The sequence below is a fragment of the Aristolochia californica genome, unplaced genomic scaffold, assembly GCF_029961685.1.
Source record: "Aristolochia californica isolate CCGP_79_NKW_82.1479 unplaced genomic scaffold, dmAriCali1.0.hap1 SCAF_7, whole genome shotgun sequence".
Classification (NCBI taxonomy): domain Eukaryota; kingdom Viridiplantae; phylum Streptophyta; class Magnoliopsida; order Piperales; family Aristolochiaceae; genus Aristolochia; species Aristolochia californica.
The window spans coordinates 37,826,534-37,841,179 of record NW_027182268.1 but is presented as its reverse complement, the minus strand read 5'-3'; the positions used below and the strand labels follow the sequence as shown (position 1 = coordinate 37,841,179).

The following is a 14,646-nucleotide window of genomic DNA, read 5'->3' as shown; positions in this document are numbered from 1 at the left end:
CACAGCGGCATGGCCACTGTTTTTCTTGTCTTTTTTTTTCTTTTCTTTTCGTTTCTTAAATGTATCAGTGCGGTTCCACGGAATCACGGGGCAAATAGGGGCTAAATTTTTATGTTAGATATGTTATATACTTATACCAAATCTAAATTCATTAAAAATTAATTAGAACTATAACTAGACGAAGTTTTGGTTCCATTTACTGATCAATTTTTTAGCTTTTCAATAAGTAAAATATGCCAACTTTTAGGTTGAAAAATACTAAAATGTTGCTTATGGATCTTTTGATTATCTCGTAGGAGGTAAGTTTAATTCTGCCTGATATTTAGACAATTTTTAGAGAGTGGTCGATTGATAACCTTCTAGTATATAAGCCTAAGAAGAAAATATTTGCTTATATTAGACTTGCGCAAAAATCTTTGAGCAACTTATAATTAATTAGAAAACTGCACTAAACATCAATTTACGGCCAGTCCGTTCCGAGTTTTAATCACCGAAGCATAATGCTTAATATGAATGATATCTTAAATATAAACTAATTATATTTTAGTCAAGATTGTAGTATTCAGGATCAAAGTTAGACCACCTGGCTTCTCTTACCCTGGATCACGCGACTGAAAATCTAAATTATCCACGAGTAGTAGTTTAAAGCCTTCTGGAATCTGGATTTCGCTGTTCATTCACCGTGTCTGTTTCTTTACGACTGAACTCATCGAATTCTTTTATGAAAACATGATTTACGAAATCAACTTTCCCAGTGAAGATAAATATATCAAATTACTTTTCACGTCCACGTAATTAAAAAAAATTAAGTTTCTCAATTGCCCGTGTAATCAGACTCGCGTAAACTAATATTATCTCCAAAAATCTAATATTGCTGGAAAAGAAAAATTAAATAATTACAACAAGAATATATGAAGATGTAAGTCGGACGGATATCATTATTTAAGAGAACAATTTATAGGACGAGACCAATTAAACGTCAGTTAACCTGAAATAAACTGAGATATAAAGCACCTGCTCAAACTATGGGTTCTGCAGGTAAAGAGTGGCTTGTCATTATGTAAAAGGTCAAAACAATTACGTGATTAACCGCGGAAAGCATACTGGTTCCACTATGTAATGTGGCTCTTGCATCGTATCCGTTCATATTTTTTCACTTCAGTACATGGGTTCCATCCCTCCGCAAACCCTCAAAGTTTACTTGGTAATATGTACCAACAGGATGCCCTTGTACTGTGGCACCACGGGTCTGCTATTAATGTCCACTACCCACTGCCATCAAGTTGACCGTAAGAAAGAAGGTGAGCCATGTATTGCTGCAACAATGAGAAACCAAGGGTATCAACATTCTTTCCAATCCTATGGATGTTTCAGCTACAAGCAATTGAAGAACTGAACCACTTCATTAGAAAACCAAGCAGACATCAAGTACACTAACAAAAAGCATTGGCTGACAGAATAAAAAATAATGATCAGCAGTTCTGAGGTATTTCCAGTTCAGACAATTTTGTTGCTAGATCAGCTGCAGTTCAAGAATACATTACTGCTTATGCCAGCAACTAACAGTGACAGGAAGACGCGATGCCCCTAGAAATGCTTCTATGGAACCTAAGTTATACAGCACTCTTTGTGCATATAATTACAGAAATAAGTGACACGAATTTCATCATCACTGTAGCAGAGGTTCTAATAACTTTTCTTTTTCTGCTGAAAATGGGATGTTCTCTAACTTATTGAAAAGAGAATCCTTTAATTTACTCGATATGAAGCTATCATGAGCTATACTTAGTGAATTCTACTTTTTTTTTAATAGGTAATTAAACTTTCACGTAACCAATGTCCAGAAAAAAGATGCTCAACTTGAAAGCCTCTCCTCTCTTAAGGCTTGTAGGCATCCGAGAGAATGGCAGTAAGGGCATGGAGAGTTGAAGTGGGGCTCAATAGTTTCCCTTGCAGGAGGGAACAAGACCTCCAATTTTTTCTGCTTGGAATTAGTACGTTAGATTACACCTTTCTCACCACATTCCAAGAGTAGCTGCTTAAGAAAGGAAAGTAACTGTAGCACATGTTTGACCCCAGTCTGAGGCTTTCAATTCAGTCGTTCAATAGGTTTTAGACCAGGATTTTGAATCTCTGTCAGAAACTGTTTTCAGTACTCAAATCAGAAAGCAACAGAGGAAACAGACAGCTACAAAGAGAGCTACAAATTCAAATTTCCTAATGCTTCAATACAAGATATGGCATAAGCTTAGGACTTCAAATGTCGTATGATGTCACAGGAAACCTATATATCAACCAACTAACAAGGGACACATCTCCACTCAAATATACCTCATGTGATTATAGGAGGCAGATCTCCCCCATCCCCTTTCACTCTACCATGGCGGGACCTGCAGCCTATCCAGAAAGAGAAAGAGAGAAAGAGAGTGATCGACGACCCTTTTCATGAAGGAGAGACAATGGCCATTTCCATCCACATTTGCAATCACAAAATGGACACATGATGCAGATATGTCCATTGCTAATTGGGTTGGCATATGGATTTCCTATGACACTAGTCATAGAAATCCAGAGCTCAAGCTTACAGGGCTTTCACAAGTAAGCTATATGACCAAAGTTATAAGATGAGCTCCAAACATATTCAATTAGGAAACAGGTATAAATCAAGAAGTCGCTACTCATTTTTCATTATATGGAGGCTATAATATTTAGATTTCAAACATCAGCCATGAGAGACATTCAATGTTCTTTAAGCTCCTAAGATGTGAAAGATACCACCGTATTCGCTTCTAATAAGTTGAGAATTGTTTCATTTAATTCTAAGTTCAGTAAAACAAAGATCAGAAGCACCACACTTACAGAATGATAAGCATATGGTGGCTTTCCTTGACGCTCAAAGTGTTTTGCCATAATTGAGAACTCAATAGGTCCCCAGTCCTCTTCCTCAAAGCAATTGGCAAGGGCAGATTTATATAACTACAGAAAGAAAATTGGAAATTTAACATCAGTTCTGAATAAAATCAAATCAGCAGAAGGTAACATTATTGAAGTAAAGAATAACAAAGTTCAAGCTCTTCAAACCTTCGCTGTGTCAGTGAGCAGCTCAATGCCAGCAGGGTAGGATGCATAAAACTGATCAGCTCGAGACATCCCAGCTCTAGTCCTGAAAGAACCAAAAATTAGAAGGGAACCAGACATATTAGAAGAATAGTAGATGCAGATTTGTGCTTCAACAAAAAAAACAATTGGCATTCATCGCAGGAAAAATCCACCTAGTAAAATGTTGATCAAATATAATTCCCAACAATAAGACCAGAGTAAACAGAAGAAGAGAAAAGGGGCACTTACGTATTGTTTGTGTATACAAAAGTCAAAGCAGAAACGAAACAGTAGAAGCCAGTGTAGGACACAATTCTTCTGAACTTCTGAATCTTTAAAATAGCTTTCCATTGATCGTTAAGAGTCATCTTTTTAACTCACGTCCATTCCTGAAGAATCAATAATTTTAAATAATTGAGAAGCAAGAATTTTTTTTACAAAAAAAAGTCATCAGCTCAACACAGAATTCCTTAAAGACTGCAAAGGAATTAGAAATGAATATTTTCAATTATGCGGTAAAAAGGCCATTCACAAGCAGGAAATTAGACAATGTGAATAAATAATTTAAAATCACCAACGACTGAATGTATGAAGAGAAGATAAGCAAATACAAATCAACATGAATGAATGTATAATAATGCTTCTATGTAGCCATCTTAGACCAATTCAATCTAATCAATCATTTATATGAAAGGATATGTAGTAACAAAAGGCAAAATAAAAAAAAAAAGATCCACAGAACAGCGCATGAACAACTAAAATTACAGAGTATAACAGCAATTTTCCAATACACAGAATTAGAAATAGATCAACGACTGTAAATAAACCCTACTCAAATTAAGAATAGAGAAAAAAAAAATGCAACTAGCTTTGAACCTAGTGTGATGCAATAGAAGCAATAAAAATGTTTAGCAAAGAAAAGTCTTCCAAGGAACTCTTAGCATTTTTTTAATGGTAAAAACGAACAACTACTTCTTGCCCATTGAGACACGAAGATGGCTGCCAAAATCAGAAAATTCAAGCACCGAAAGAAGAGGAATGAGAGCATACCTTAAAGGACTACTGGCCACATTGATTAACAATGATGTAAATTGCTAGTTGGAACTTCGCTCACATAAGGGAGAGAAGATGGATCACCCGCCCGCTTTCGTAAAGGACACTGGAGGGAAGTGTCCTGCAGGATGGAAGGGGTACCCTGGAAGAGAAGTCGAGATACTTTTCTACAACTGATAAATTTACAGAAAAGTACTCGACTCACTGAGCAGGATTTTGCTCATGATGCCTACAATTCTGCATTCAGCAAAGGGCCCGATACCCGACTACGATAGGTTTGATATTTTATTACATTTTCCCAAGTTGAGAAGAGTCAGCTCAACTATCTTCTATTAGGCTAATTATATACAAAACCAAAAACTCAATTTCTGGTGGCAGGCCTCGAAGAGCTAACTTAACCTCAGCAAAACTAACCAGAAAGCCAAGCTACAACTATTGCATATGTTTAGCATTATAAAAAATACATAGCACTCTATTTTGGTTTAACCACACACACAGCCTGACCTAATTGGGTTAAAGAGAAACAAGCCATATCTTCGATCTGTCATATCTCTTTTTTAATCTCATTGGATGTTAGTAGGACTGAATTGAAAAAAAAAAAAAAAAAAATTGGTGCAAGAATGATATAAACAAATTGAGTGGGTGACATAGGTTGTTGTGATCATTTATAAGTAAATTCCTATCTTACAACATTCAAGACAGGCCCCATCGCCATTTGTTGGCTATGTGAAGATAGAAGAATTAATACTTTGACAAAAGATGTATGGTTGCACCAGTAAATTCCTTTAGATGAAAAAACCTGCCTACAGCAGAAGGCATCGCTTCAAATAAAATAAATGATAAGACTGACAATATAAACAGAATCCCCTAATTAGCTGCAAAAGAGGAAGACTGGAACAAATGTGACCAGTTTGACAAAAAATTTCTTCCCGCAAATTGTGTGGCTACCCTCTCATAGACGCAAATATGACAGAACTACAAGCAAGTCCTCCGCAACTAAACGCAAATTGTGAGTCTCAAACCAGGTCCGTCAACTAGGTAAAAGCTGAGTTTTGGAATGTTAACTAGCTGTCTTACTGCTTGTGAATAAATTGAAAGAGAAGTTTAAGTTATAGGCTCTCCATAATACTATAAGACCATTCAACACACGTTGATATACTTATGAAACAAGTTGATTCTCGTCAGCCAATTTTACGAACACAGAAGAATTAAGTTCTTCATGTCATAGAAGTAAATTACCTATGTTCAAGTTTTACCCTAAATTCAAGTTGCTTCTAAAGCGAACAGAAAACAAAATCACTGTGGCAAAAAAGAGAAGTTATGCAGATCTTACGCAGAATATACAACTTACAAGTGAAATTTCAGCTTTTTCTCGGTAATCCGGGGGGAAAGACTTGTGTGCCAGCAAAAGAGATCTCTGGAGGGCTCTCTATGTCTGCTGTGAAAAAAATGACGGGAAGACTAAAGAGCTTCGAAGATATCTCGCAAGGGCGGGGAGACTTCTATTTCGACCTTCCGTTTCTTCTACGAAAGCTAGAGGCTCTCTTTTTTCCCGTTTGTAGTGGAAAATGTAATGAGACTACATATTCTAGGGAGGGGCTGAACAAATGTGAGATGATTAGATGTGAAAAGCGGGAGGAACGTCAGTTTTTTTCTGCTTCCAAAATATAAATTAGGGAAAGAAATGCGTGGGCAAGTAGAGACCTTAGAACTTACGGAGGGACCCGTTGGGAAGGTCTGTTTCTCAGCGAGCAGAAGAGAAACAACTGGACCACTGAGGAAGTTTGATCTTCTCTGCAAGGGAGAAAAACAGACGCGGATCCTTCAGACGGAGGATGGATTTTTTCCTTCGGGCTAGAGGAAAGTCTGGTTATATATATCTCCAGTTTCTTCTCCGCAAGGGCCAAAGGTCGATTTTTTTGTAAAGACCAAAAACGAGGTGGCGAACGGAGAACGTACCGTCCGTTTCCCCACCTCCCTTCTCCAGTGTTTACTGAACCCTTGGTTGGTACTAGATGATCCGTGATCCGAACTCGGGTACCCTGAGTCGCCTAGGATTTAGCTCGTGACGCCTACGAAGTCTGCATTCGGAAAAGGGCCGAGTCCAGACTTTGGTATTTTGTTACAGCGTTGTTTCCAAGCTGAGACGAGTCAGCTCAACAAAAATTACGCTTCAGGCGTCTGTTCACTGAAAAATGTTTTTGCAACGTATTCCGCAGTATCCATAGTGATAACAGTGGGTGAGTACGTGTCCAACATTTTTGAGTTTACCCGTGATTACTAGTGTATAGCTTAATTTCTTTTCTATTTTAACATTGTATTTCGTTCCATAATGCCATAACTGCAGTATCTTATCAAACATGAAGTTCTAATTAAGACAATATTATAAGATGGGAGAGGGCAAATTTTTTATTTTATATAATTTTTATCTTTTTTGCTATTGTCTAATTTTATGTCGCCTTTATTTTATTAATAACCTTCATGATTATACTTAATTAACATAACAATTTTTATTTTTGTCTTATATTTTAATAACTTGGAGTAGTACATTTGATTTTTTAAATACAAAATTTGTTTTTAAAATAAGCCTATTTCAAAGGTTCAGTCCGTCCAGCCACATAAAACCGACGAGTTAATGCCCAAATCGTCTCCAGCAACTGGGATCAAAGCTCAGCGTAATCCAAATCCAAAGTCACCTGGTTAAAGAAAATGGTGGACGGGTTCACTCGCTGCTGTACCGAGATCAAGAAGATGAAACATTAATTTTTTGGCGCGATCATTTCATTCAAAAACCAAAAGGTGTTTATAGTATCTATTTAGAAGAGAAAATGTAATGGTTTTTGGAGGCGGAAATGCTGAGAAAGTGGGAAAATGGATCAAACTGGAAAGATTAAAAAATCTCCCGATTCGCTCCGAAACCCTAATCGCAAATCCGTACTATGAAACCATTTTTTCCGTTTACTTTGGGGCTAAATAGACCGGGCGCCCTGCAGAAAACCTGCAAGTTCTTCAGAGCTAATATGCTTATACGCAGCTCTCCCCATTGCAATCAACTCAGCCCCTTCCATCAAAGCGAAAAGACGTTTCGAGTACCAAAGGTAACACGTGGTCGACGGAACCAAATCGAACTGAGACAACAAGAAACCTAAGCTTGTAGAAATGTCATCGACACTGTTACATCACTTGGAAAACAGAAAAAGGACGGAGGAAGAAGAAGACTAACCGGACGACGCCGCTCAAGCTCAACTACTCGAGATCCTCGATCCCGAAGCACCATTAAACCCTAAGACGAATAGGAGCGTCTAGCCACACATATATATAGTCTGACGACACAATATGAAATGACATAAATGACCTTACAGTTGAAACCAAATATCTTAAAATTTAAAATAAATTAACTAAATTTGTTAATTTTATTTTTTAACCAGAGAAATGCGTCTAGAGCCATGAAACGACATCGAAATAGCGCACAGGGGGTTAGTGCCCCAAATGGATTCTTGAAGATCAAGTTCATGTCCAATATGAAGATCATGTCAGTCATGTATATGAAGATCATCTTCGCATTTGGGGGGTTAGTGTTGACGACTTCATGTGTACTGGAAAACAGTTTCCAGTGTTAGTGCCCCAACATGAGAAAAACATAAAAAACAAGAAAATCTCTAAACCTTTACAATACACTTAATTACAATATAATCTTTAAACCCCAAATTAGGTAAAACAACCATTATTACTACATGAATAAATTATTTAATGTATAATTAAATATATTAATATATTTATTAATTGAATTAGATATATTATTATGCATTAATATGGTAATTACATGAGCCAATGAAATATGCACATGATTAATTACAAATAATAAACAAATAACATGGAGTTATTAATAACGTTATAAATAAAAAAATGAAAGTAATACGTGGAGTTATTAATAACATATGATATACTTTAACCTAAAAATGAATAATTTAAGAGAAAAAATTGATCTAATCATAAATTTAATACACTATATATTTGTACATAATATATTTTATGTATTATTAATTAATAATATATTATCACAAAATTTAAAACCATTGGTTTAATTTAACTATAGCAATTGGATAATTATGCCAAGATAATTTATCAAATATTTATTTTAAAAATATTTTAATTATGACTATTAAATCACTATTTTTAATATAGTAATTATAAAATAAATGTATTAAATAAATAAAAATAATTATTTTATAAATTAATGATGATAGTTTTAAACTATCGTCGTCTTCCTCAGGGTCGTCGTTTTTGTTAGGGGCGAGCTAGCGGGCGACGGCGACTGTGGCGCTCCGATGATACGCAGAGAGGGAGAAGAGAGGGAGGCCGAGAAGTCCAAATGTCAAAATCGAAGAAAAACAAAACTGAAACAGGGAAAATTGTAAGAAATTGGAAGGTCTTTTGGGAGAAAAAATGATAGCGTGAGGGAGAAGGGAGTGAGATGTCGAAAGGGAGAAGAGAGGGAGAAGAGACAGAGAGATAAGAGAGAGAGGGAGAAGCGAGTGGGAGGTTCAGAGGGAGAGCGAGTCCAAGAAAGAGAAGGACGCCGGAAGAACGTTTGCAGCGAGAGATGGAAGCAGTAGAGAGGGAGACCGGAGAGGGACGGCGGAGACGAGAGAGGGAGCAGAGAGCTCAGGCTTCAGGGAGACGACAGCGGGGTTGCGGGAACAAGAGCGAGGTGCGGGAACGGTCTGAGCCAGAGAGACCCCGCGCAAGAGTCATGTAAATGATTCTCAAAATCGGGCGAAAAAGCACTTTCCGCCCTTTACTCTTGAGACATGAACTCTTGAATCATGTATGTTCATGTACATGACATGAATTTCGGCGCTCCCTAACGACATCAGGACATGAACTGTATAATACGTATGAAGATCATGTCCTAAGTCATGTGCACTAACCCCCCCACAGTGAGACTTATAAAAGGTCTTCTGTTTTTAAAAGAATCCGCAAAAGAATTCTTTTTCGCTCAAACAAACACTTTTCTCCGAGGGGGGGTTAGTGCCCCAAAGTGGATTCTTGAAGATTAAGTCATGTCCAACATGAAGATCATGTCATATCATGTACATGAAGATCAGGTAAGAATTTGTGTTAGTGTTGACGACTTCATGTGCACTGGAAAACAGTTTCCAGTGTTAGTGCCCCAACATGAGAAAAACATAAAAAACAAGAGAATTTCTAAACCTTTACAGTGCACTTAATTACAACATAATCTTTAAACCCCAAATTAGGTAAAACAACCATTATTACTACACGAATAAGTTATTGAATGTATAATTAAATATACTAATATATATTATTAATTGAATTAGATATTTTATTGTACATTAATATGGTAATTACATGAGCCAATGAAATACGTATATGATTAATTACAAATAATAAATAAATAACATTATAAATAAAAAAGAAGTAATACATTAAGTTATTAATTTATTAATAACATATGATATATTTTAACCTAAAAATGAATAATTTAAGAGAAAAAATTGATCTAATCATAACTTTAACACACTATATATTTGTACATAATATATTTTATGTATTATTAATTAATAATATATTATCACAAAATTTAAAACCATTGGTTTAATTAACTATAACAATCGGATAATTATGCCAAAATAATTTATCAAATATTTATTTTAACAATATTTTAATTATAACTATTAAATCACTATTTTAATATAGTAATTGTAAAATAAAAATAATTATTTTATAAATAAAAATTATAAATTAATAATTTTTATGAAGATAGTTTAATTTTTCCTAACTTAGGAAAAATTAAACATCTTCGTCTTCCTCAGCAGCGAGCCAGCGGGGCAATGGCGACGGGGACGGCTAGGCAAAGGCAACGACCGGCGACAGCGACAGGCAATGCCGACAGAGGAGGCGCTCCGACGGTACGCCGAGAGGGAGAAGAGAGGGAGGCCGAGAAGCTCTGTAAATGCTCGACCTCCCGTGCTCTGCGGGAATGAGAGAGGATTGCTGAAATGAGAGAGGGAGCAGAGAATGAGAGAGGGTTGCGGGAACGGAGACGAGAGAGGGTTGCGGGAACGGAGACGAGAGAGGGCTGCAGGAACGGAGACGAGAGAGGGCTACGGGAGAGGGCTGCGGGCAAGGAGACGAGAGAGGGAGCAGAGAAAGAGAGAGGGTTGCGGGAATGCAATGGCAGAGAGGGTGTGCGGCAGAGAGAGCCCCGAGAGATAGCCCCGCGCGAGAGTCATATAGATGATTCTCAAAATCGGGCGGAACTTCCGCCCGTTACTTTTGAGACATGAACTTTTGATTCATGTATATTCATGTACATGACATAAATTTGGGCGCTCCCTAACGACAACATGACCGCGTAATGCGCATGAAGATCATATCCTGAGTCATGTGCACTAACCCCCCCCCCCCCCCCATTGCAAATCTACCCGGCTTAGATCTACGCTCAAGCTGCACTTCCTCGGAGTTTACGATCCCAAAAGCCCGACCACCAATCTTTACAAAAGCCTAAGAATCTTGAGTTTTTTTATGGTATATTTTCTTTAATTCAGTCGTGTTCTAAACTATCGTCGGACGCCTCTCCCGTTCCACTTTTCCGTGCCGTTTCACAGAGACGCTTCTGTAGATTTGGTAATGGAGGTCTACCCCCATGGGGAACTTCAGTTTTAAATAAACAATATATGATAGATTCTTGAGTCCAATACCAAGGGGTAGTCTCAAGTAAGGGTTCATGAAACCCTTCTTCGTCTATGAGACGTCTCTTCAATACAAAAATATGAAAATTAAATAAGCTGACAGCGCCTGCAAAAAGATGGAGACAATTGAGGAATTATATTTTGCTACGGTTTTTTTGCTTTTATTTTCAGCCGTTTCGCCATATACAGCGCCATCAGATGAATTCTCTGGGGAACAAAAGTTTGATCAGCTAGGAAACGTCGACTTCGTCTCCAGGCAGACGGATTTAAGAAGGAGCGCCAGTAGAATTATTCGTTTCATGGGAAGGAGCAGGCCAGCAGCAGACAATAAATCGGACAGAAACGAATCCGTGACTTTAGACTATTATACTGAAGAGTCGTACCAAATCAATAAAAATTATAGAGAAATATATGAATAAAAAGTTTATATTTACTTGTTCTACGTGAAACTGTAAACGTAAGCGCTTCGATTCAATCATTCCCTCATCGTATATGTAGAAAATCTGGAATTTTAAGCCATTCCCTCCCATCTCTTTGTCTCTCTTTTTCTTTCTCTAAGCTCTCGTCTTCTGAATCGCTCTTTATTTTGCCCACTTTCCTCGATCTTCTCCCCCATCCTTTACTAAAAACGTAATAGCCAAGTAGTGCTTCGCACACCTTCGAGCGCAGGCGAAGAAACAAGAAGAAACCCTCCTCGCAAGCAAGGTAAAAGAAAATGCTCAGTTTCCCTCTCTTCCTCCGCCGTTTCTTCTTCTTTGCTCTTTCTCTCCGCCCCATCTTGATCCTCGCTCTGCCGGAAGACCTCCCGGATCCAGCATTCATCCAGCCCTTTTTCCCTTCCTCGCCACCCTCCACAATCCCGGCCTTCCCCGAACAATCTGATGTCTCCTCCTGTCCGCTCGACCTGCCCGACTCTCTATTCTCCTCCGTCACTCGCGCCTGCGGCGTTCATCGCCCCCTCTCCCGCCCCCGCTGCTGCCCCACTCTAGCTGCCTGGCTCTACGCCGCCTACGCACGCACGGCCCTCCATCCCCGTTCCGGCACCGGTCACCCGTACGACGCGCTGCCGGCGCTGCCCGATGACTCGGAGACGTGCGTCGACCAGTTGGGGAAGGCGATGCGGGCCAAGGGCGTCAATTTGGCCAGACCTAACGGCACGTGCGATCTCGTTTACTGCTACTGCGGGATCAGATTGCAAGTGTTGAGCTGCCCGGAGGCGTTCGCTGTCTCAGGGGACGGGAAACTGGCCGGCGACGTACGGGTGAAGAAGCTGGAGAAGGATTGCAATGCAGGGTCCAGCCGGGCCGCCTGTAGTAAGTGCTTGATCAGCCTCCGTCAGGTTAGTCTACTTGGTTCTCTCATCCAGCAACGTCTCTTCCTATCCTTCCCGCCCTTTGTTCGTTTCTGTGTAGTACTGAGGGCATAATTGTGGCCAAGCTTTATCACTACCTTCTGTTTCTTGTAATAATTCCTCAAAATGAATTTTACTAAACTAGCCTCCAATTTCGGCGTTGAGAATACCGGGAGGCGATTTGGCATTTTGTTCGTGACTGGTGGCGAAACTGTCATTTGTCCTGGCAGCTGTCCCGCTTTGTACCAAATTTGAGTTTTCAGTAACCAAATGACTGTTTTGCCCTCGATTATTCCCGTCAACGCGATTAGCTTTATGCCTTTTTTAGTCACGATGAGGTTCTAATGCTCTTCTCCGCTACGTCATTAGTCACGGATTGACATATTTCCCAATCTTTTTGGCAGCTGAACGAGCAGAAGGGAGCGAATAGCAGCCGCTTGGCGTCGGAGAGGAAGAGCAAAATCAGAAACAAAGATTGCCAACTGATGGGCCTAACGTGGCTGCTCGCCAAGAACAGGACCGCCTACATGCATCCGGTGACTGCGATCTTGAGAGCTTTTATGGTGATCGGCGGCGATGCTTCGTCGTGCAGCCTAATTGGAGACGAAATGCCGCTGCCCGTCGATTCTGCTGTGTTGGGCAGTTCATCTTCCACTCCTCTCGATAGATTTACGTGCCGTGTTTTCCTACTATTGACGTGGATTGTTTTACTCTTCTACTCGAACCACTTTTGATTGGAGGAAGAAAAAGGACAATCCGTCTCCTGTAATTCTTTTATGTTTTTTCTAGGTTGTGTGGATCTTTTCATGAGTTGCAGAACGCAGAGAGTTTTTTTTGTTGTTAAATATTCTTGTCTACTTTGGGGTGCAGAGAGCTTCTTAGACTGGACGACGACGATAACTGACACCGAAACTCTGGCATATTTTAGCCTAAACTTGGTTTGCTAAACCAATGTTTGATTGTTTTCTTCTGGGTAATTTCACGTGGGTCTAATATGATGTGAACATATCGTGTTACAAGAAATGATCTAAACGATGGATTGCCTCTCTTTCCTGTTTTATCTTCCATGGCCGGAAGTGCGAAGTCCTTGTAGGATAGGAACGGACGCAGGTAAGCAGGGAGAGTTATTTGTTAATATTATTTTCCTTGCAACAGCGAGGACACAGGGAAGGCAACCTTTATTAGCGCTGAAAGAGAAGAAAGGGGACTTTATTAGCGCTGAAAAAGAAGAAAGGGGACTGACCACCTCCCTCCCATGTTTTGCTTTAAATCTTTTCCTGTGGAAATGATGATTCAACTGGTTCATCAATTGAATCAGTTAAATCAACTCAATCAATCTCATTTTCTTGTCTTGGTCGTGATGATCCGATTCAACGAATTGATCCGTACCTCATAATATTAGTATCAACTCTCTAGTTCTGTTTAATAAAAGACAAATGATTTTCCAATGTCACTATGGAGGTTAGTCTACAATGAAGTGGAATGAATTCTCCCCCATAAAAAATTGCGTTATAATGTAGAAAGACTTGAATTGAAGTGAGATTACACCATTTCATTTGATCAGGCAACAACGGAGGAAAGTTGATTCCTACCTTTTTCGCGATTCCACGCACGAGCGTTGCTTCTTCCCCCCCCCCCCATTCGTCTCCCGACGATTTTTTTTGCCCCATCTTCTTCCTCTTGTCTTCACTCTCTCTGCTCCTTCTGCTTTCTCTCGTCATCTCTCGTTTTCGCTCTTAGTTTTCTTTCGTCATCACTTGATTTTTTTTCCGCCCCATCTTCTTCTTATCTTCTACGCATCTCCTCTCCGTTTCTCTCTCGGCCTCCCTCTCTCTTCTCACTCTCGGCCTCTCTCTCCCTTCTCGTTCTCGTTCTTCTCTTTCCTCCTCCCTTGATTTCCTTCGGTTTCCTTTTATTTTCGACAGTTAGGCATCGATTTCTTCGATTGGGCTTAGATTTCCCCATTAGGCGGTGGTTTTTCCCAAATTTAAAAGGTAAGCCGAAACCCTAATTTTTTTTCATCTAATTTAGTGTTGTATTTGATTTAATTTTAATTGTTGTGCGTAATTTATCTTGATTGTGGCCTAATTGTGGGATTTAGGGTTAGGGTTTATGGGATTTAGGGTTCAATTTTGTCTTGATAGGATTTAATTTCGGGATTAGGGTTGGGGTTTGGGACTTTTAGGGTTTTAATGTCTAGGGTTTAGTCTTTAAGTTTGGAATTAGGGTTTATGTTTTTTTTTTTTTTAAATAGGATTCTCGGTTTTTGGGGTGATAGTGTTTGGGGCTTTTAGGGGTTTTAAGGTCTAGGGTTTGTGACTTTTAGGGGTTTTAAGTAGCGTTTAGGGTTTGGGACTAGAGTTTGTTTTTGCATTGTTCTAGTAATTTACATGAAATTAGTTCGATTAATTTTAAAATATTTAAGAA

At 39.0% G+C, this 14,646-nt stretch overlaps 2 protein-coding genes across 5 annotated transcripts; one reads left to right on the top strand and one right to left on the bottom strand.

Annotated features, from left to right (window-relative positions):
* Positions 1-972: 972 nt before the first annotated feature.
* Positions 973-7,428, bottom strand: LOC137937808 (uncharacterized). Of its 4 annotated transcripts, XM_068782982.1 has the most exons (6): positions 5,857-6,374; positions 5,504-5,751; positions 3,349-3,488; positions 3,082-3,163; positions 2,860-2,976; positions 973-1,316 (listed from the first exon to the last, which is right to left on the bottom strand). In XM_068782982.1, exons 3-6 carry the CDS (start codon positions 3,465-3,467, stop codon positions 1,266-1,268), a joined length of 369 nt encoding a protein of 122 aa, XP_068639083.1. In that variant the 5' UTR covers positions 3,468-3,488; positions 5,504-5,751; positions 5,857-6,374; the 3' UTR covers positions 973-1,265. The 4 variants fall into 4 exon arrangements, with proteins under 4 accessions (XP_068639083.1, XP_068639085.1, XP_068639084.1 ...); XM_068782984.1 differs by lacking the exons at positions 5,504-5,751; positions 5,857-6,374 and adding an exon at positions 7,376-7,428; XM_068782983.1 differs by lacking the exon at positions 5,504-5,751 and having other exon boundaries at positions 5,857-6,377.
* A 3,922-nt stretch (positions 7,429-11,350) lies between these two features.
* LOC137936807 (uncharacterized GPI-anchored protein At4g28100-like) lies at positions 11,351-13,254 on the top strand. Its single transcript, XM_068781702.1, has 2 exons — positions 11,351-12,207; positions 12,624-13,254. The coding sequence occupies exons 1-2, from the start codon at positions 11,584-11,586 to the stop codon at positions 12,951-12,953; spliced, it is 954 nt and encodes a 317-aa protein (XP_068637803.1). The 5' UTR covers positions 11,351-11,583; the 3' UTR covers positions 12,954-13,254.
* Positions 13,255-14,646: the final 1,392 nt, after the last annotated feature.

Bases quoted from the DNA above. Each gene is read 5' to 3' on its own strand.
- LOC137936807 (XM_068781702.1), top strand. From the start codon at position 11,584: ATGCTCAGTTTCCCTCTCTTCCTCCGCCGTTTCTTCTTCTTTGCTCTT. The intron at 12,208-12,623 runs GTTAGTCTACTT...TCTTTTTGGCAG, and splicing joins GCTTGATCAGCCTCCGTCAG to CTGAACGAGCAGAAGGGAGC.
- LOC137937808 (XM_068782984.1), bottom strand. From the start codon at position 3,467: ATGACTCTTAACGATCAATGGAAAGCTATTTTAAAGATTCAGAAGTTC. The intron at 3,164-3,348 runs GTAAGTGCCCCT...TGGTTCTTTCAG, and splicing joins TTTGTATACACAAACAATAC to GACTAGAGCTGGGATGTCTC. The intron at 2,977-3,081 runs GTTTGAAGAGCT...TTCTTTCTGTAG, and splicing joins TGCTCACTGACACAGCGAAG to TTATATAAATCTGCCCTTGC.